Here is a 23792-nt window from a genome sequence, read left to right on the forward strand (position 1 = left end):
ATATCCTTTCAGGAATGTAACAAAAAACATTGAATAATAATTAACTAAAACAAATTAACATTAATATTAATATCCTTCCAGGAATGTAGCAAAAAACATTGAATAATAATTAACTAAAATGAATTAATATTAACATTAATATTAATATCCTTTCAGTAATGTAACAAAAAACATTGAATAATAATTAACTAAAATAAATTAATATTAACATTAATATTAATATCCTTTCAGGAATGTAACAAAAAACATTGAATAATAATTAACTAAAATAAATTAATATTAACATTAATATTAATATCCTTTCAGGAATGTAACAAAAAACATTGAATAATAATTAACTAAAATAAATTAACATTAATATCCTTTCAGGAATGTAACAAAAAACATTTAATAATAATTAACTAAAATAAATTAACATTAATATCCTTTCAGGAATGTAACAAAAAACATTTAATAATAATTAACTAAAATAAATTAATATTAACATTAATATTAATATCCTTTCAGGAATGTAACAAAAAACATTGAATAATAATTAACTAAAATAAATTAACATTAATATCCTTTCAGGAATGTAACAAAAAACATTGAATAATAATTAACTAAAATGAATTAATATTAACATTAATATTAATATCCTTTCAGGAATGTAACAAAAAACATTGAATAATAATTAACTAAAATAAATTAATATTAACATTAATATTAATATCCTTTCAGGAATGTAACAAAAAACATTGAATAATAATTAACTAAAATAAATTAACATTAATATTAATATCCTTTCAGGAATGTAACAAAAAACATTGAATAATAATTAACTAAAATGAATTAATATTAATATTAATATCCTTTCAGTAATGTAACAAAAAACATTGAATAATAATTAACTAAAATAAATTAATATTAACATTAATATTAATATCCTTTCAGGAATGTAACAAAAAACATTGAATAATAATTAACTAAAATAAATTAACATTAATATCCTTTCAGGAATGTAACAAAAAACATTGAATAATAATTAACTAAAATAAATTAACATTAATATCCTTTCAGGAATGTAACAAAAAACATTTAATAATAATTAACTAAAATAAATTAACATTAATATCCTTTCAGGAATGTAACAAAAAACATTGAATAATAATTAACTAAAATAAATTAACATTAATATTAAAATCCTTTCAGGAATGTAACAAAAAACATTGAATAATAATTAACTAAAATAAATTAACATTAATATTAATATCCTTTCAGGAATGTAACAAAAAACATTAAATAATAATTAACTTAAATAAATTAATATTAACATTAATATTAATATCCTTTCAGTAATGTAACAAAAAACATTGAATAATAATTAACTAAAATAAATTAATATTAACATTAATATTAATATCCTTTCAGGAATGTAACAAAAAACATTGAATAATAATTAACTAAAATAAATTAACATTAATATTAATATCCTTTCAGGAATGCAACAAAAAACATTAAATAATAATTAACTAAAATGAATTAATATTAACATTAATATTAATATCCTTTCAGTAATGTAACAAAAAACATTGAATAATAATTAACTAAAATAAATTAATATTAACATTAATATTAATATCCTTTCAGGAATGTAACAAAAAACATTGAATAATAATTAACTAAAATAAATTAATATTAACATTAATATTAATATCCTTTCAGGAATGTAACAAAAAACATTGAATAATAATTAACTAAAATAAATTAAAATTAATATTAATATCCTTTCAGGAATGTAACAAAAAACATTGAATAATAATTAACTAAAATGAATTAATATTAATATTAATATCCTTTCAGGAATGTAACAAAAAACATTTAATAATAATTAACTAAAATAAATTAATATTAACATTAATATTAATATCCTTTCAGGAATGTAACAAAAAACATTGAATAATAATTAACTAAAATAAATTAACATTAATATCCTTTCAGGAATGTAACAAAAAACATTGAATAATAATTAACTAAAATAAATTAACATTAATATTAATATCCTTTCAGGAATGTAACAAAAAACATTGAATAATAATTAACTAAAATAAATTAACATTAATATTAATATCCTTTCAGGAATGTAACAAAAAACATTGAATAATAATTAACTAAAATAAATTAACATTAATATCCTTTCAGGAATGTAACAAAAAACATTAAATAATAATTAACTAAAATAAATTAACATTAATATCCTTTCAGGAATGTAACAAAAAACATTGAATAATAATTAACTAAAACAAATTAACATTAATATTAATATCCTTCCAGGAATGTAACAAAAAACATTGAATAATAATTAACTAAAATAAATTAACATTAATATTAAAATCCTTTCAGGAATGTAACAAAAAACATTGAATAATAATTAACTAAAATAAATTAACATTAATATTAATATCCTTTCAGGAATGTAACAAAAAACATTAAATAATAATTAACTTAAATAAATTAATATTAACATTAATATTAATATCCTTTCAGGAATGTAACAAAAAACATTGAATAATAATTAACTAAAATAAATTAATATTAACATTAATATTAATATCCTTTCAGGAATGTAACAAAAAACATTGAATAATAATTAACTAAAATAAATTAACATTAATATTAATATCCTTTCAGGAATGCAACAAAAAACATTAAATAATAATTAACTAAAATGAATTAATATTAACATTAATATTAATATCCTTTCAGTAATGTAACAAAAAACATTGAATAATAATTAACTAAAATAAATTAATATTAACATTAATATTAATATCCTTTCAGGAATGTAACAAAAAACATTGAATAATAATTAACTAAAATAAATTAATATTAACATTAATATTAATATCCTTTCAGGAATGTAACAAAAAACATTGAATAATAATTAACTAAAATAAATTAACATTAATATTAATATCCTTTCAGGAATGTAACAAAAAACATTGAATAATAATTAACTAAAATGAATTAATATTAATATTAATATCCTTTCAGTAATGTAACAAAAAACATTGAATAATAATTAACTAAAATAAATTAATATTAACATTAATATTAATATCCTTTCAGGAATGTAACAAAAAACATTGAATAATAATTAACTAAAATAAATTAACATTAATATCCTTTCAGGAATGTAACAAAAAACATTGAATAATAATTAACTAAAATAAATTAACATTAATATTAATATCCTTTCAGGAATGTAACAAAAAACATTAAATAATAATTAACTAAAATAAATTAACATTAATATTAATATCCTTTCAGGAATGTAACAAAAAACATTAAATAATAATTAACTAAAATAAATTAATAGTAATATCCTTTCAGGAATGTAACAAAAAACATTGAATAATAATTAACTAAAATGAATTAATATTAACATTAATATTAATATCCTTTCAGGAATGTAACAAAAAACATTGAATAATAAGTAACTAAAATGAATTAATTTTAACATTAATATTAATATCCTTTCAGGAATGTAACAAAAAACATTTAATAATAATTAACTAAAATAAATTAACATTAATATCCTTTCAGGAATGTAACAAAAAACATTTAATAATAATTAACTAAAATAAATTAATATTAACATTAATATTAATATCCTTTCAGGAATGTAACAAAAAACATTGAATAATAATTAACTAAAATAAATTAATATTAACATTAATATTAATATCCTTTCAGGAATGTAACAAAAAACATTAAATAATAATTAACTAAAATAAATTAACATTAATATCCTTTTAGGAATGTAACAAAAAACATTGAATAATAATTAACTAAAATAAATTAACATTAATATTAATATCCTTTCAGTAATGTAACAAAAAACATTAAATAATAATTAACTAAAATAAATTAACATTAATATTAATATCCTTTCAGGAATGTAACAAAAAACATTAAATAATAATTAACTAAAATAAATTAACATTAATATCCTTTCAGGAATGTAACAAAAAACATTGAATAATAATTAACTAAAATAAATTAACATTAATATTAATATCCTTTCAGGAATGTAACAAAAAACATTAAATAATAATTAACTAAAATAAATTAACATTAATATTAATATCCTTTCAGGAATGTAACAAAAAACATTAAATAATAATTAACTAAAATAAATTAACATTAATATTAATATCCTTTCAGGAATGCAACAAAAAACATTAAATAATAATTAACTAAAATGAATTTATATTAACATTAATATTAATATCCTTTCAGTAATGTAACAAAAAACATTGAATAATAATTAACTAAAATAAATTAACATTAATATTAATATCCTTTCAGGAATGCAACAAAAAACATTGAATAATAATTAACTAAAATAAATTAACATTAATATTTATATCCTTTCAGGAATGTAACAAAAAACATTAAATAATAATTAACTAAAATAAATTAACATTAATATTAATATCCTTTCAGTAATGTAACAAAAAACATTGAATAATAATTAACTAAAATGAATTAATATTAACATTAATATTAATATCCTTTCAGGAATGTAACAAAAAACATTGAATAATAATTAACTAAAATAAATTAATATTAACATTAATATTAATATCCTTTCAGGAATGTAACAAAAAACATTGAATAATAATTAACTAAAATAAATTAACATTAATATCCTTTCAGGAATGTAACAAAAAACATTAAATAATAATTAACTAAAATAAATTAACATTAATATCCTTTCAGGAATGTAACAAAAAACATTGAATAATAATTAACTAAAATAAATTAACATTAATATTAATATCCTTTCAGGAATGTAACAAAAAACATTAAATAATAATTAACTAAAATGAATTAACATTAATATTAATATCCTTTCAGGAATGTAACAAAAAGACATTAAATAATAATTAACTAAAATAAAATAACATTAATATTAATATTAATATCCTTTCAGTAATGTAACAAAAAACATTGAATAATAATTAACTAAAATAAATTAACATTAATATTAATATCCTTTCAGGAATGCAACAAAAAACATTAAATAATAATTAACTAAAATGAATTTATATTAACATTAATATTAATATCCTTTCAGTAATGTAACAAAAAACATTGAATAATAATTAACTAAAATAAATTAACATTAATATTAATATCCTTTCAGGAATGCAACAAAAAACATTAAATAATAATTAACTAAAATAAATTAACATTAATATTAATATCCTTTCAGGAATGTAACAAAAAACATTAAATAATAATTAACTAAAATAAATTGAAAATAATAATTATTTAAATGATCCTTCCCAAAATCAAAATGCAAATAGAAAAAAATTTCATGTCCTGGTGACTTGGCAGGCTGAGAGAAGCGTTTCCATGAAGAGGCATTCATCTTCATTTCACCTCAAGGCTTGGAAATCAATCTATATAAATAAAATATATATATAGTCTTTATGCAGAAAAAAGTATCTTCTTTAATTTTTTGTATTAAAAACTTTTAATGAGTCATTACTCTTTATATAATTTAATATTTTCTTATTTTTTTCTTTCTTTCATAATGTTCTAATATGTTTTTGGCAGTTAGATTTTTAATCAGTCATGGAAAAAGTGGCATAAGGAAGCCGTATATGGTCTGAAAAACTTTATTTAAAACTTGTTTTTAATTATTTGTGGACTGTTATCCTCATCTTCATAGTTGTTGTTGTCTCACCAAGTTTCGACCAACAATTTCTCTGGCCTTCTTTGGAAAGGACTGAAAATGCTATTTCCAAACAATAACCGTAGAGATTCAAGGACTCTATCCACTATGTCACAGACCCTGAAGGGCTATCAAGGTTGGATTTTTTGGTCAAATCAAAGTTTTCATTCTTATCTGGTCTTCCATCGTGCAGATGGTATTATATAGTCACGGCCAAAACAGAAGGAGGATTAAGTAATTTTTCATGGCGTCTCTCTTTTAAAATCTGCCAAAAATCAATTATCCAATCAATACAAAATTTTCACTGATTATTCAATGAAGAACAAATTTTATAATCGATATTTATATATATTTTTATTTGCCTAACCCCTCTTCTTTATTTATGGGTACAAATATGCTTAAAATAATCAGCTGAAACTGAACAAAAGATATTGTTTTGTGGAGAGGGAGGATTGCAGATGAAACATACAAACAAAAAAAAAACTGTGCACATATCAGATTTTAAATGTGTATAATTTTGAATGTGTATAATTTTCATCTTTTGCATTTTGAAGTTGTATTCGTTGAATATCTTATTTTTCAGATTAGCAAAAAAAAAAATATATATATATATATATATATTTTCATTAGTTTTATTCAAAACACTACTTTTAAATCTTTGAAACATAAATTAATAATTTTCTTTTAATGAGCCCAATATTGCTAATACACTATTATATAGAAAATGCTTTGAAGAATCGGTACAAAAAATAAATAAATAAATAAATAAATTACTGCACATTTTGCTAAAAATATGATAATTTGTTGTTACATGATATTACTTCATCTCCGGAAAACCATATAGCCTAAAAACAGTTGTTCTATATTTACAAACAGTTGTTACCTCCCTTTTCCAAAATTATATCCAAGTCTGCTGCTATGCGATGCCACAATTTTAAGGGGCAACAAATTCTAATGAAATTTTTTTTCACAAATTATGCGATAAAAAATTGGAGAGAAATATGGAAAGAACAAGTATTTTTGGGAAAATAATTGTAATCATGAAATGAAAAATACGTTCAAATTTAAAAAAAAAAAAAAAAGAAGAATTTATGGTTAATGTAAAACAAAAATATCAGAAAAAAAGCAGTTTTAGCTTATTTTTATTTACAGGTTTTTACTAGAAAAATTAAAACTTGATAGAAATTAGTATGAAGGGGGAAAAAAATATAAATTATAAAAAAAATAGAAATTAGTATGAAGCGAAAAAAAAAACATAATATTGAAGGTATTTCACCATAAATAGCGTTTAGAATTATAATTTAATTCAATTATTAAAAAAAGGGTATTTGCCTGTTTGGTTACATAAAAAAATATTTTAATGGTAGGAGTGACTACAAATGAAGAAGAGGGGGTTATGTCATCCATCGTTGTCGAAGACCACAACCATCAGATCAGAGTGTACTATCTGTTCTGATGCTAAAATTAACCTATCCTTCCCTTGTTGAATGAAGGAGAAATCTTTCTAGACTGGAGTAATTTTTATTTTTGTTCTTATCCAGAATCCCCCATTTTGGAAAGCCTGGTTTTCCCCACATTAAAAACCAATATTGTGTCCAACTCTGCCCTTCTGGGGAGGCAAGTAAATAAGCACATCATTGGTTTGTCAACTATGCTGTCACTTGCGCTTGACTTACTTAAAAGTGTGGAAAGTTGCATCTACCACCCTCCCTCATCCAGAAACATTTGGTTCTGATGGCAAGACAGGGTCAAGACGACCAAGCGTGATACTAGATGTAGGTGTTGTCTCAAACACATATGGTGCATAGCATTCCAAAAATGGTCACCCATTTGGTAGTGGCCAACCTCGTCGTTGCTTACCTTTGGGGCTTATGTAGGCAACAAATTATATATATATATATATATATATATGAAAGTAAATTTTTGGTACAACAAAATGGAAGGAGAAATTTCAGAGGAAACATAATTTAATTTAAATACCAAAAAACAAGAAATGGGCAGGTGAAATTAAAATTTCCTTAAGGCCTTATCGTCTGACCCTCTAAGAGGAAACGTCAGAATGATAAATTAAAAACTAAGAAAACGAATGAGGGAAGAGGGGAATTTTGGTTTCAGTTGGAAGAACAGTGAAAAAAAAAAAAAAAAAAAAAAAAAAAAAAAAATTCTCACTGTTCAGGTGGTTTTAAATCAATGAATATCTCCAACTGATGTTTCAGAATCTTTTGTCTACACAGGCTAGGTCGAGAGTTGTTAATAACTAACGCCTCAATGATATTGAGATGATAGTTCGACCTAGCACTGTATAAAACAGAAAACCACCCATCGGAATATTGATCGGCACACCTATTTATACTCAACAGGTGATTGCCAATGGCGGACTCATGAGCTTGGGAGTGCCCGGATGTTCTCGAAACCTGGTGTAGTCGAATATCCCGAGGGATATGTTGGGATATTCTCATTTCTAATCTTTGGGATGTTTTGCCAACGTAGTCAGCTCCACACTGACAAACGAATTTATAAACAACAGAGTTCTTTTGAATGGTTGGCAAAATATCTTTACGAAAAGAAGAGAAAAAGGTTCGAGTTGTGTAAACTACTCTAAGCATAGTAGCTGGAAAACAACGTTGAGTAGCAGAAGAAATCCTTTTAACAATATGAAGGCCATCAGGACCCAACCATGGTAATTTTAGATAAATGGGACAACATGATGGACCAATATGTTTACCACTATTAAATGTAGTAATTTTACGTTCAATAGTAGATTTTATTATATTAATGGGATATCCATTATTAAGAAAAATATTTATGATTTCACCAAGTTCCGTATCAAGACGGTTTGGTGAACAAATCATAAGTGCACGATGCGTAAGAGCGCTAATGAGGTTTATTTTTCTAAACTGAGGGGCAAAAGAAAACCAATTAAGATAGAGCCCTGTAAATGTAGGTTTTCTATAAACAGAGGTCTCAAACGTAGTACCAACTTTAGAAACACGAACGTCGAGGAATGGGAGAGAGCTACAGTCTTCAACCTCCATAGTAAATTGTAAAGATGGATGCAGGTTACAAAGAAGACGAAGAAACTGTTCAGCTTCGCTCCGAGAGGGAAAGCATGCAAAAGTATCATCAACGTAGCGTGTGTAGAATGCTGGCTTAGTAATTTTGGAAAATAATTCGTTTTCCAAAAATCCAACGAAAATGTTGGCTAACGAAGGACCAAGAGGGCTACCCATAGATATCCCATCAATTTGACGGTACATAATGTTGTTGAAACTAAAGGAGACTGATTTAGTAGCAAGTTCCCTCTTCCCTCATTCGTTTTCTTAGTTTTTAATTTATCATTCTGACGTTTCCTCTTAGAGGGTCAGACGATAAGGCCTTAAGGAAATTTTAATTTCACCTGCCCATTTCTTGTTTTTTGGTATTTAAATTATATATATATATATATATATATATATATATATATATATATATATATATATGCGGCAATATAATTTTATCAATTATATTTCACTTTTTATATATAGAAATCCCTAATTTAAGAAGCCCAATGTGATTACAGAGCATATAACAAATAAGTGACAAAAGTCTGTATTCAAAATTTCATGATGTTGACCATCTTACAATTTATTCCTTTAATTTTGAAGATTTAAAGAGATTTAATAACCATATAGCATCCTCTACAGTACAAGAAGTTAATATGACGAAAACAACATCATTGGTAAATTGGATAAGGGAATTAAGCAAGAATAAACTTGAATACAAATTGAAATGGTTGATATTACAGGAAGTGCTAGTAAATACTCTCCAAATAAGACTGGCCGATGCAACCTTTGTAAAATCTTATACTTATCAAATTATTATATTATAATATCTAAAGAAAACCTTCTTAAACAACAGGAAGTAATTCAAAACTGTTTCCATAAATCTTTTTCGACTAAAACCTGATTAGAAGCATAGTTTAAGCTAAAATAAACTATCTAAGCATTAAAAAGTAAAGTTTTTTCTTTAAAGAGATGAATATATCAAATAAAATAAAAAAAAATTAGCAAATAAGGTTAAAGAAACTGGAAAACATAAATCACAATAAACAAAATAAACTAAATGTAATAATATAATGATAGCAAATATTATCACTAGTTATAATTATATATATTTAGAATAGATTAGAAAGTATGAGGATATATTTTACATAATGAAGTATTAATTTAAAACTGATAACTAAGAGCTAATAACTGTATTCTATAAGTATATTTGTAATTAAATCAAATGTTGAATTAGTACATGGAATAGAAGTTAGCCGTAATAGTCTATAAGTTTGTCTAATTGCAATATTTGGAAATGTTAAATATTAGCTGCAAATAAAAAGAAAATACTTTTTAATAATAAATAAAAAGTCAATGGAAATGGTATGATTAGATATTGCGTTGTAATGACAAATTTATAAATCATAAAAATAGAATTAAATTCTTGAATATTAATTTAAAATTTGTTTAATTAGTCGAAATGAGTTAAGCATTATATAATTGACATCTAAGTATATCTTGTCTCGAATAAAACCTGATTAGAAGAAGAGATTACATTAAAAATACATTAAAATATCATAGCATGGAAAATGAACCTTTTTTCTTTATAAAGATTGTCGGGATGCATTCGTGTCCGAATATCATAGTTCCCAATACAGAAAAGAAGCAAAAGAGAAAGCTTCGAGTTTTGTAATAATTTTAGTCATTATCAGGATGGTGAGTCCTTTCCTGCAGAAGTACAAAAGGTTTTTATAACAAATGAATCTTCCTCTATTAGTATATCCACTGAACTATTGTTGGTAAAATTTGCTGAAAGCGCCGTTTTAAGGTTGTTTTAAAAATGGAATGGAAACTTAAATTTTGTTCAATTTTTTTTTTTAATTGCTCTACTCTCACATTTTACTCCAAAAATACTTGACAAACAATTTATAATTTTAAAAAAGTTTAGATTTCTCAAATGTCCCCTTTCTCTCATTCATCATTTCCTTTTTTATTTTCATTGGTAACACAATGAACACATGGTTTGCGCAGCGCCACATTTGTCTTTTCCCAGCTGACTACAATTTGGTTGTCTTCAAGTCCAACATAAACAAATTTTTGATAAACCGCTCCCTTAAGTAATCCAATTTACCAACTTTCCATTACTAACGATTACTATGATATTATCCCATTAACTACTGTACACTCTATAACCCTCATCCTCGAGTAGCCTCTGGCCCTTGATAAGTGGTGACCCCCCATGTAAAAAAAAAAAAAGAAGCCTATTTAAATCTTCAGTCAATCTGGTTGTCCCACTGAAGACTTAACTGCAAAGGGTGTTTATTCCTAAAGCCGTTCTTAACATGGGGAGGTTGGAGGTGTTTATTCGTAAAGCCGTTAACTATTAAAATCGCTAAAAATCATAAAAAATTATTATATATATATAATGACATTTTTATTCCGTGACAGGTAAAAATTTTATTTCTATTTTTAATTAGGTTGAATTCTTGACAACAATAATAGACACATTTCCTGATTATTTATTCATGAACAGAAAAAAAAAATACTGTTTATAAAAGTTACGTCTGTAGTGACTGCTATATACGGCCGGAATAAATGACGGGCAGAAACATTTCACTCACACACTTTAAGGCGCATAGGAATATGACATGTGATGCGACCACACACATACATAAAAGAAAAAGATGTTGCGCTCTCTCGCGCATGAATACGGTCATCAGTCCTGAAGCAATAGTCAGGAACTATAAAGCTATTTACCCACCAAAATCAAACAAATTTCTCTCCAAGTTCTCACGTGCAGTAGGAAACTTTATCTTCATGAAACTTTAAAACACCCGTCATGGTTTTACATGTGCCTCAGATGAATTACTATAACCATTGTGAAAATTTACCACGTCCAGCGAGAACTCAAAACTCCTTTTAAAAATTTGTATCCCAAACCAGTGTTCTTACACAACGAACGAACACGCACACACAATCACTTTTATGAATTACGGACTGTTTCCACAAAAAAAATAGCCATATTGACTACAAGCCCTCGTGTGGCACACTTATCATAAAAAGCAGTACTTTCAAGCCTTGTGCCATACTCACAAAATCAGCACATGAATAATCATTCATTTAAAATGTTCAAACACAAAAAAAAAACGCTTATGTTGGAACGTTTTATTTTAATACTTCTTTCACGTAAATAAATGTTATTTTATATAAACTCGGCGATTCTGTTTTTTTTATCGAGTGCCGTTTTTTTCTCAGTTTATTTTTATTTCTCTTATTGTAGCATGTAGATTCGGAGCCCTTTCTATAAATTGACGACCCTGTTTAGTTTATCTTTAAGGGTCCCAAAAAATCATCCTAAGTTGGTGACCTCCCAACGTCAACAAATTAGCAACACGCATCCTATAGATTGGTGCCCCTGCCGTGAATACATCCTATAGATTGGTGACCTTCCGACTTCAACAAAATTGCACCATGCAACCTCTGCACGCGGTGCCGGTGCACGCCTCCTATAAGCTGGTGACCTGCCGTGAATTTGGGATCTGATGAGTGTTTATGCAGAATATCACATTTCAAATAGCACCACTAATAAAATAGCAACATGCAACCTCAGTGCTCTCCCCACTACCGGGGTTCTCATAAAAATTTTTATTATGGTTTTTGTAAAAAAAAAAAAAAAAATGGATAACTTTATTTAAAAATAAAATTAACATAAAATATTAGCGCAAGCTAAAAAAAAAAGTTACAAAAAAAAAAAAAGAAGCAAACATATTCTGAAAAGAAGAAAAGAAAAAAAAACTAATCTTTTTTTTTTCTAGTCATTTAATAAAATACTGGTGTCTTCAACTTCAATACAATGGAGACACGTGCATCCACATACCTCCATACCAACTAGTGACACTCAATAAAGTAGTGATTTATGCCAATAATCGCTCAAAAATCGAAAATTAAACAAAACATGGCTTCCCTACAAATCAAATTCCGACTACAGTGAATTAGCAGCACAAACACGATCCTCCTACGGATTCAGTCCCATAGCCAGCCTGCCAGCGGTGCCGGGAAAACTCGTCCCGGGAAAACTCGTCTCCGGAAAACTCGTCCCCTTTCGCTAGGTAGGAAAACTGGTCCCTTATTGAATAAATATCGATTGAAAACACATTTTATGATCGTTCTTGAAAGAGATATTGTTTTTTAAAATAAACTATAGCCACCCCTCTAATATTTTTTAAAAAATATTACTTGTTTAATGTTTTTTTTGTGTTTTTAATAAAAGCGTTTATTATGTTCATAAACGAGACCGCATATTTTTTTTATATTAATATAAAAAGAATTTACTTATATACTGTTGTTTATAAAAGGGTAAAATCGATTTTTCTACCTCGCCGACTATGTTGTTTATTTAATTTATTTGGGATCGTTTATTTGGTAAAGAAAAAAGAAAACAGAAAACAAACAAAAAACATGTCGGTCGAGTGTTACGGGAGAACGAGAAATAATGCCCGGTATATCACATCTTAGGGGGTCTTGATAATCGCTAAAAAATAGAAAATTAAAGAAATTACTGAGGGAGATTTGGTTTTAAAAAGAAAATAATAAATTTTAATATTTTTTAAAATATAATTTAGAGAGAGAGAGGGGGGGATAAAACCTATATCTCCCTTCGAAAAGCAACCAACAAAAAATGAAATTAAAAAGATTCTTGATAAACGATAGCGGAGTTTTCAATAAAATTGATTAATAAATTTATTTAGTGATTACTTTCTCTCTTAATGATTGATTTTAGAATTTTGAAGTAAAAATTTAAAAAATTAAAAATTAGTTAACGAGAGATTGTTAGCACATTTGCACTCCGATTATATCTAAAAAAAAAAAACACACACACACACACACACAAAAGGGGCAAAAAAACACAATCTAAAAATTATGTACTAATTAACTCGAATAAACTTTGACATTAACACGTGCAAATATTACCTGTTTGTTTTGTAACTAGCGCAAGTTAATTTATTATTATTACTTAATTTATTCGGAATAGAAAACATTCTTTTATGTAACGTACCCGAACTGCAGTAGGTTCTGACGGTACCCGAAAAGTGTCTTCCATCAACGAAAGTCTTGAACTGTCGAAAAGTTTTGAAGAACTGCTTTGAAAGGTGACCCGACGCTGCCATTTTTGTTGTTGTTTCGTCGGTAACACCGTTCTTTTATTTTTTGTAGATTTTTATCAATTAAACTCGATAACGGTTTGTATCTCGATTATCATCATCATTATTATTATTTGTTAAATGATCACTAAATAATTTAGTTTCGATATAAAAGATTTTGAAGTTAAAAACGACGTGTTCTTTAATAATAAAGATCGAACGAAAACAGTGTTTCCAATCATACTTTTATAAACAACTTATTTATGTTATTTAGAGTTATCTCCCTTTGTTTTTTTTTTACGTTGAGAAAAATCAGACAATTGGATTTTTGTCAATTAAACTCGAAAACAATTTGAATGTCTATTATTATGACCTTGCTATTATTTTTTTCAATGATTCTAACATAATTTAGCCTTGATGTACTGGATTTTGGAGTTATAAAAAATCTAGTCAGTGAGGATCCAAGGAAAACACGTTTTCAATCCAACTTTTACAAATGACCTATGTAATGTCATTTTAGAGTTATTTCCCTTTGTTTTTAAATTTCTAGAATGGCTCCAAAATCTAAACTTACACTTTTTCTTTAAAACAAATGCAAAACTCGCAGAATATTTTTATGTTCTTAGTTTTATATTCCGATAAAATCTTAACTGACAAGATATTATTTCATAAACTTCTTTTTTGTTGCTTTTTGAAAACTAAAACACTAATTAGTTTAGTTTTAGATTTTTTTTCTTTTTATTTATATAAAAAAAAAACGAATTCATGTAAATAAATTAAATCTACATTATATAACTCCCTCTGCTGCTACAAATGCCTTTGATTCAAGTTGGAGTTTGTGCAGGTATGACACCTGCACTGGTTCATGCGTTAACTTCGGCCAAAATCCGTAATCTTATCGATTTTGTTGCTGCCGATCTTGAAAACCTTGCATTGGAAACCGGAATTTCTTACAAGGTAATTTGTTTGCGAAACTTGTTTTTATTCTTCAGGAAACTCTGGCGCTTATTCGGAATGTGGTCTTTATCGAAGGGAGATGATTAATAATAAGTAGTTTTCCGGATATTAAGCAATGTCATTTCTTATGTTATTGCTGGTGGCCATCTTGATACGCTCGAGCACGCGGGTAGTTTCTAGGGGTTGCGTTTACATGCAAGAGCACGCGCCCGCCCGCCCGCACCAAGACGGCCACCAGCAATCATGTAAAAAATAACATTGCTTCAATGCTTAATATCCGGAAAAAACTATTTGCGGAAAATTTAAATGCGATATTCGTTTTCAGCATACTCGAAAACCTAAAAGAGTTGTTTTTTCAAAGGAAAATATTATGGTGGAAGTTTTTTCGAATATAAAAATAAGGAATTTGTTCCTTTGCTCTACTGATCATTTCAGCGTCCTAAATCGGCTCTAAATTATCTGCGACAAAATAACATTATTTCCTTAGTAAACGCAATTATCTCCCTTAGATAAAGAAAAAATCCCGAAAGTGTCGAAACTCGAATGGTGATTGGCAAGAATTTGTCAATACTTCAGCAGAATACAAACCGAGCTATTTTTCTGAATAGGATTTTCAAGTTAAATTTAAATTTGACGGCATCTTTTGTTTATTTAATTAACCTTGGCGGTTCTTATTTATAATTCAACTTAATTAAACAAAAATCAAAACAAACAAAACAAAATCTTTCTAATATTCGTACCCTCCCGGGAACAAAATTGTCATATTCCTGCTGGACCTCCGTATGGCTACACACAGCTAACTCTTCACATTCTTGTTGAATTTAAAACATAAACAAAGTCGGAGTCAAATCATAATTATCTTCTCAGTTACACAACGACGACAATTTTTAAAAAGTGACTTGAATCATAATTTAATACTCTCCATAATACGACGACTCAAATTTTCAGAAAGTTTGACTCTGATCACAATTTAATCTCTCCATTTCATGACAACGACAATTTTCCAAAATCTGACTTTCAAATGCTTATTCAAAATTCTGATACTCTTGCATAATTTGATACGAATTCTCGTGAATTCCTGTCAAGCATGGATTGGGCGAGACCGGCAATCATCATTGTCAGCCGAGCGTTGTAACAGACGCAGACTAATGTCAGCTTTTTCTTTTCTTTTTTTTTTTTGGTTTAGTCGCTTTCTTCCAATTCGAATATCATTTGCTTCCATTTAGATAGCGCTTTTTTATTGGCTAATCAAACTCCCAGAAATTGAATTATCAAAAAAAAAAAAAATAAATAAATAAAATAAATGATAAATAACTAATCAGAAAATAAAAAGTTACCCCCCCCCCTTAATATCACCTTAAAAATTACTAAAAACATAACAGAAAAAAATAAATAACTAAAAAAATAAAAAATCGAGTTAGCGTTTCAAGATTTGAACAACACTCGGCTGACACTGATGATTGCCGGTTTCGCCCGATCCATGCTTTATGGAAATTCATGAGAATTTGGGTCAAATTATGCAAGAGTACCAACATTCTCCATAACATGAGGACAATTTTCAAAAAGTTTGGCTCTCGAACGTTTATTTAAAATGAGGGCGAAATTAGACACAGTTTATTAAGTGATAAAAAAATCCAGCTTCTCATAAAAAGGACCAGATTGGAACAAAGCTAAAGTCAAGAAGAAATTATTCGAGTAAAAGTCTTTCCAGCATTTAGGGACCTCCACAGTTTAAGGGTGGGATTTTGCTGCTTGTCGAGTTAGTCGAGAGTAGTTAGATTAAGAAGGTAAAAATGACACAAGTTCATTAGAGTTCTTTACATGAAAGTACTTGTAAAACAAGCACAGGAATGCAACATTGCAGTGATGAGACAGGGTTTGTAATGTGGGTGATAGTGTGGGACCTATTAGATTTGAGAATACTTTGGATCTTTCTAAGATTGATGGACTAATAGTAGATGCACCAGAGTATATGCTTCAAGAATGTTTTTCCCCCAAAGGCTATTTTCTTATTTTTACATCAACTTGAAAGTAGAGAAAAAAGGTGTGATTTGTAAATTTACAGTGCAATTTCTAATATTTTATAAAAAAAATCTCCAAAACAAAAAGTTTTGTTCAGCACCTTCTGCCAATTTCCATAACCTAACTGGAATATACAGGGTGGAAGGATAAATTTGTCCCCCTAAAGAAAATTGTTTTATTTTAAAACATTTATTGACTTGATTATGTAGTTGCTTTCAGTCTCAATCACCACTTCGATATGGGTCCAGCACTGGGAGTATGCCTTTTCCACAAGCGCCGGCAGGAGCTCAGCAAATACTTGACGGATGCCGGTGGTCAGGTTGATTTTGGTGTTGTAGGAGGTCATGTTGGTGATGTTCTTGACATATGATCATACGTATAGTCCAGCGGGTTTAGGTTTAGGCCAATGAGAGAAGGGTGCAAAGTCATAGCAATCCTTCTGAAACTAAGCCTGAGTCTCTTTGGAGTTGTGGGGCGGCGCTGCATTAGGTGTATCAGAATTTTTGTTGGAATTTTTGACACCCCTAACACGAAACTGCGAATAAAATATGAAAAACTCATAATTTCTCTTTTAAAAGTGGGTTGTTTATTTTCTTTATGGATTATACTTCCAAAATAAACTATTAAAGTTGTTTTAAAAGTAATAGAAATTTTTATTTTTTAAAAAAACGGTAATGAAATTAATTAAATTTTACGAGCTCAGTATTTTTCAATTTTTGAACTTTAAAAATCTATCAAAATTCTTCTATTGATTCAATTTTTACGATATTTTCAGGGTCAATGTGAAATTTGATGCTCTTTCCAATAAACCGAATATAATATTTTAGACAAACATTTTTTTTTTTTAATTCAGTCCCCCCCCCCATTTTCAAGTGTCTATTAAAAAGTAAATAATTAATTTACTCACCAAAGTTTTATATATCACAAATTGAAGATAAAAGATCAATAAATAATATATTCAAATTTAAAACAAAAAAATGTAGTGTTTTTAGAAATTTACCTGTAAAGTCCGAAGTTTAAAACTTTTTTTTTTTTTTTTAAACCACGTTGTTTGCTTTTTCTTTTGTTTTTTTTTTAAATGAAACCTTGGTCCTTGCTCCTTTAATTGAAAAAAAAATTAGGGCTTGAATTACATTTTTCGAGGAGTTATAAGCTTGGAAAGACGGGGTGGAATTATTCACTTTTTTTCACAAAATTTCTGACACACCTAGCGCTGCATACTGCTGTCAGACTTAGGGTCTGCAAGCAGCCACCTTATTGCACCAGGGGATCACTACACTCTTCAACACCTCCAGGTACACTTTGGTGTTGACTTTCAAACTAACTTTGAAGATGTGAGGTGGCATGATGTGACCCTCACTTGAAACTACACCAAAGACCATAGTCGTGGCGTAAACTTTGTTTTCATCACTCTAGGTAGAACAATAGACAATGGGAAATAGTAAACATTCCAGAATGAAAAATGTTTATATAAATCCACACAACGAAAAGTGAAAGAGGACACAGAGAGTTTGTCACAAAACGAGGACAAGCTGCCAAAATATCCGCACCACACCTCCGCCACCCTCTTTCACTATTAAATCAAAAATGTTATCATTGAAAATAAAAAAAATATTTTTAACCCAAATGTGTGTGTTTTATTTTGCTGTCAAGTGTATATATCGTAGACAGTAACAAAAGTTGATTTTAGAAATTATATAGACTAAAAAGCACATTGAAGAACTGACCACAGTCGTATATTTTTTAATAAAACAATTTTAAAGTAAATGTTGCTATCAATTAAAATTGAAATGCAGTTTGGAAACAATTTATTTACCACGGATTTGAAGTTAAAAGAATTAATATTAAATAGGAAATGTAAGTCTGTGAAGTTACCTTAAGTATTGGTTGTAAGTAAAGTGGTCAGCCATGTTAATTTCAGAAGTAAGGTACAACAACATGGCTGACTAATTTTCTTTTTTCACCCCTAACAAGGCATATTGCTACTTGGACAGAAGGGCCTACTATTTGGGACCATGCCTAGGAAAGATTAACAAGATGTTGGTTTACATTACATTTAAACTTTTGCATATCAGTGCGGTCAGGGAAGCAGGAAGGGAATTCCAAAGTCTAGCTGTTCGAGGGAAGAAACTATTAGAGTAGAAAGCTTTCTGGCATTTAGGGACCTCAACAGTGAAGAGGTGAGATTTTGTTGCAAAGTGGGTTTGTCGGGGATCTGTATGTCGAGGGGGCACAAGTGCAATGAGTTCATCAGAGCACATTCCATTAAAATATTTATAAAACTGGCACAGGGATGCAACACTGCAGCGATGGGACAGGGGTTGGAGCTTAGTTAACAAAGTGGGACCGATTAGATTGAAAACTCTTTTTTGGACCCTATCCAAGAGGGAGAGGCTAGTGGTAAATGCACCAACCCAGATGTGGCAACAATACTCCATGCTTGGGTGAATTGTAGCATTGTAGAAGTACAGAAAACTCCCAGGTATGAGTTATCTTCTAGTCTGATAGAGGGAGCCCATCTTCATTGGAGCAGCTTTCGCAGTGTCCTCAATGCATTTGTTCTAGTCCATAAATGTTAGGCTGAGGAGTTTGAAGGAAGAATTATCAGGTAGTGCGTTACTTTACTTGGAATCAATATTTACGGTAACGTCACAAGCTTATATTTGCTATTTACAAATACAACATTTGCCTTAATGAATCTTGCTTTCCTGCCTGCTAGAAAACTGCTTCTGTGGTACCAGTTTTCAAGAATTCTGGTGAAAGAACTGACCCAGTAAATTACCGCCCTATTAGCTTCCTCCCACTTTTCGCCAAAATATTTGAGTCCATAATTAATCAAGCTCTAGTCCATCACCCTACAGATGCTAAACTTCTGACCGACCAATAATATGGATTTAGGCAAGCCCGTTCCACAGTAGACATCCTAACTGCAATCTCTGAGCGTATATATCATTCACTTGACAAAGCAGGGGGGTGTAGAGCGGTAACTCTAGATATATCTAAGGCTTTTGACAGAATGAAGGTCTTCTCAGGGAAATCAGATCATACGGTATCACTGGAAGAATATTTAACATAATTAAATCCTTCTTAGATAAGAGAAAAATTCAGGTTGTCCTCAATGGTCATACATCTAAACAATATGATATAAATGTGGGAGTGCCTCAGGGGTCTATCCTTGGACCTCTATTATTCCTAATATTCATAAATGATCTCCCTGACAAGATTGTCTGTGAGATGGGTATATATGCTGATGACACCACGCTCTATAACAGACACGACAGGAAAACAAATGAACACATATCTAAAGAAATGGTAGAAACACTAGAGGATGACCTCCAATCTGTAGTGGAATGGGGACAAAAATGGATGGTCACATTCAATGCTGCCAAGACTAAACTTGTTTCCTTCAATAACTACAAGAAACCTTCTCTACCACATATATGGAGTATTGTTGTCACATTTGCACTGGTGCATCTGCTACTAGTCTCTCATTCCTGGACAGGGTTCAAAAGAGAGTCGCCAACGTGATAGATCTTGAACTGTCATCTAAACTCCAACCTCTGTCCCATCGATGAAATGTTGCATCCCTCTGCCTGTTTTACAAGTATTTTAACGGTGAATGCTCTGACGAAGTATAAGCACTTGTACCTCCTCGATGTAAATACTTCCCCCAAACTTGACAAGCAGCTAAATCCCACCCCTTCACAGTAGAGATCCCTAGGTGTAAGAACGCCTTCTACTACAATAGTTCCTTCCCCAGAACTGCTAGACTTTGGAACTCCCTTCCAGGATTCTGCTTTCCCAACTGTACTGACATGCAGAAGTTCAAGTGTAATGTGAACAAACATCTTGCTGCTACTCATCTCCCTTCATAATATCCCTGCAACTTGTGTCCCCAATAGTAGCCCCCTACTTCAAAGTGGCACTTTGCCTTGTTTCGGGTGAAAATGGAATTAAAAAAAAAAAGAAGTTTATTTCTTTATTATTGAAATAAAAAATAAAACGAATTTAGTCACAGTTACAACTTTCAGCCGAGAGTTTTTGTTTTTGGCAAATTAATTTTACAAGTGACCTTTTTATTTAAAATCTGAATTTTGTAACACAATACCAATGTAACACAATACCAATGTAACACTAGAAAATCTATGTAAAAAGTAGAAGAAATCCTTATTATTATTATTGTCGATTATTGCTTGTTTGTTTGTTTGTTTTTTTCTAAAATTAAACTTAAAACTGTCGAAGTTGCTTTGACTAATTAAACCTTTAACGACAGAATTATTTTTTCCAATACAATGTGCCGAATAATTGCCTTCCTCATTCACAAGTTTTTTTTGCTTGTCTCGCCATCTACATTAGTTCCAAATTTTGTTTGTATTTTGCTTAGATTCCAGCTTTTTGGAAGTACTGTCAGAATTTGAATTTTTTTGTGATCTCTTTTCAGTTGCAGAAAACTTCTCTTTCAACTGAGTAATAATTTTTCTTTCAAAGTTTTGTTGTTCTGTACTAGTTGATTCCTCAGGAGAAATGTTTGAAATTATATTGAGTCTATCAGATATTGCTCCTGTAATTTTGTCGATTTTTTTCTTCTTCTTATAATTGGTATGTTTTTTAAGTTTTTGTCTCTTTACTGGTGATTCACCAATAATTGACAGTGACTCATTCAGTAGATGTAATTCATTTCAATATCCACAAAAATGTTTGAAGATTCATGTACAGCCGATTGTGGCTGATCTTCATCTGTTGTTGAAGAAGCTTAAAAAAACTCAGCTGATGTCATTTTTTTTTTCAACATTGTGTGCAAATCTTCTTACCAGGAATCAATTTGAATCGTCTTTTCTTATCAGCACATTCCTGTGATATTTTCCTTAAACTTTTTCTGACTTTCTTTTCATGAATTTTAAAAGCATTGTAGCATACATTATTCAGAAAATTCTTTGTAACTGAATCCATTTTAATTGAACAACTGAAAAGGTATTATGTCTCAAAAAGGATACGAATATAAGTCTGAAAAATAAAATTTTATCTGATGAAAATAATTTCATAATATTGACTCTAACATGGCAGGACTGAAAACACTCTCTCCTGGAATTGTATGCAAGAAAATATTAGAAATATCTCTCATTTAAATTCTGACAGTATTAATATAGCAATACACATGAAAAAATTCAAATTGCTTAAAATATCTCAAAAATGGTATAAATTGAAAGAGCTTGGTGATCTGAGCAAGAATCTGTTTAAATTTTTAAAATCTGACTAAAAATATGGAAGTTATGATTATTTTTGTGCCCTGCATGTTTGGACATTTTTCCCTCTTTGAGACCATATGCGTTTCATCACATTTTTTGCACTATTTTTTTCTGTAAAAATGTCATATCTTTGTTAAAACACAAGATTAAGCAATGAAATTTACTAAACAAGTGTATTTTTGTGCAATTGACTCAGCACAACAAATGTCTACGCACGTTCGTAGACATTTTGTAAACATTGTTTTTAAAAAATAAAAAATAATACTTCTATTATGTTTTAAACGACTGTAATAGTTTATTTTGGAAGTATATTTCATAAAGAAAATTGACAACCCACTTTAAAAACAGAAATTACGAGTTTTATATATTTTATTCGCAGTTTTTTGTTGGGGGTGTCAAAAATTCCGCCTAAAATTCTGATACACCTAGTGGACCACTTGTTTGTTCTGAATAAAATACTTTTTATAAACACTGTTTTAACTAAAAACAACCTAAGATTGTTTCTCAAAGTTTGCCTATTTTTATAACAACATTATATCAACAAAAAATTAAATACAAACAAATTGTGATTGTTTGTCAAAGTTTGCCTTCAAGGCTGCGTTTTCCATTTGCACGATTCATGTTTTGGATCAACCGGATCACGTGACTCTTCTGGCGGCCATGTTGTAAGCCCTAACGGTATTTTTGGAGATTACCGATAAGTGTTAGATGGAATAGATTATGACCCAGAAAACAGCAATTCTTCCCTCTTTGCCAAAAACATTGCGTGCCCCATTTATTTACCAACGTAGTGCATTAAAAAACGTGGTATGAGTTCATTTTTTTTAGTATTTAATTTTTTTTTTCAATTTAAAGCTCAAATCGAAATAATGTGAATTCAATCATTTTACTTTCTAAAATCAAGGGAAGCAACTCTAAAATAAAATTTGCAAGTCATTTCCCTTTGATTTAATTCATGTTTAAAAATTATATTGAAAATTGCGACCAGGAAGTTTTCTTATTGACAAAAGCAAATTTAACCTAATTGAGTTAACAAAATGCACATCTCCTTAGTAGTGCATTCGTTATAAGAATTTAAATCTAAAAAATTCGAGGTTCAAAATTGTATGGGAAAAATATTTGAAATTATGGACCAATTTACAGCAAGAAATTGCCGTTACTCTAGCGTCTAGCTTTGGAGCAATGTTGATAGAATTTTGGGGTTACTGTACACATAGATTCGAAAAAGTTGTCAAAAAACAAATATATAACAAATAAATGTTATCAAAAGCAAGATAAGTTACTTTTCTACTAAACTGGATATATTTTTCGTGTTTTTATTCAATGTAACATGTTTATTCAGCTCGAAAAACATACAGTGTTTACCGATGTATTGGAAAATTCAAGATGGCGTCTGATTCTCTCTTTAACACGGTAAGTTTGGGAAAAGGTGTTATAAATAAAAACCCAGATAAAATACTGTTAAAAACTCGCTCAATATATGTTACCGTGACATAGGTTGACATTCGGCGGGTTTTTAATAGTATTTTGTATGTTTTTTTTTATTTATAACACCTTTTCCCAAACTTACCGTGTTAAAGAGAGAATCAGACGCCATCTTGAATTTTCCAATACATCGGTAAACACTGTATGTTTTTCGAGCTGAATAAATATGTTACATTGAATAAAAACACGAAAA

General features: G+C 28.6%; 2 protein-coding genes across 3 annotated transcripts in view; one reads left to right on the top strand and one right to left on the bottom strand.

Annotated features, from left to right (window-relative positions):
• The window catches only part of LOC145256371 (thioredoxin reductase 2, mitochondrial-like), an 80651-nt gene extending 66511 nt beyond the window's left edge, over positions 1 to 14140 (bottom strand). Inside the window, exon 1 of the mRNA XM_080115197.1 lies at positions 13805 to 14140. Coding sequence (XP_079971323.1) covers positions 13805 to 13916 — 112 coding nt within the window. The 5' untranslated portion in view covers positions 13917 to 14140. The remainder of the gene's footprint in view (positions 1 to 13804) is intronic.
• Positions 14141 to 14399: 259 nt separating this feature from the next.
• Positions 14400 to 23792, top strand: part of LOC145256372 (DNA repair protein RAD51 homolog 4-like) — an 84990-nt gene continuing 75597 nt past the window's right edge. For both annotated transcript variants that reach the window (XR_013863983.1, XM_080115198.1), the window contains exon 1: positions 14400 to 14846. Coding sequence is in view for 1 of the 2 variants with exons in the window: in XM_080115198.1 (XP_079971324.1) it covers positions 14703 to 14846 (144 nt within the window). In the remaining variant the exon portion in view is untranslated. The remainder of the gene's footprint in view (positions 14847 to 23792) is intronic.

The sequence above is a fragment of the Euprymna scolopes genome, chromosome 32 (assembly GCF_053919585.1).
Source record: "Euprymna scolopes isolate OS-2025 chromosome 32, ASM5391958v1, whole genome shotgun sequence".
Classification (NCBI taxonomy): domain Eukaryota; kingdom Metazoa; phylum Mollusca; class Cephalopoda; order Sepiida; family Sepiolidae; genus Euprymna; species Euprymna scolopes.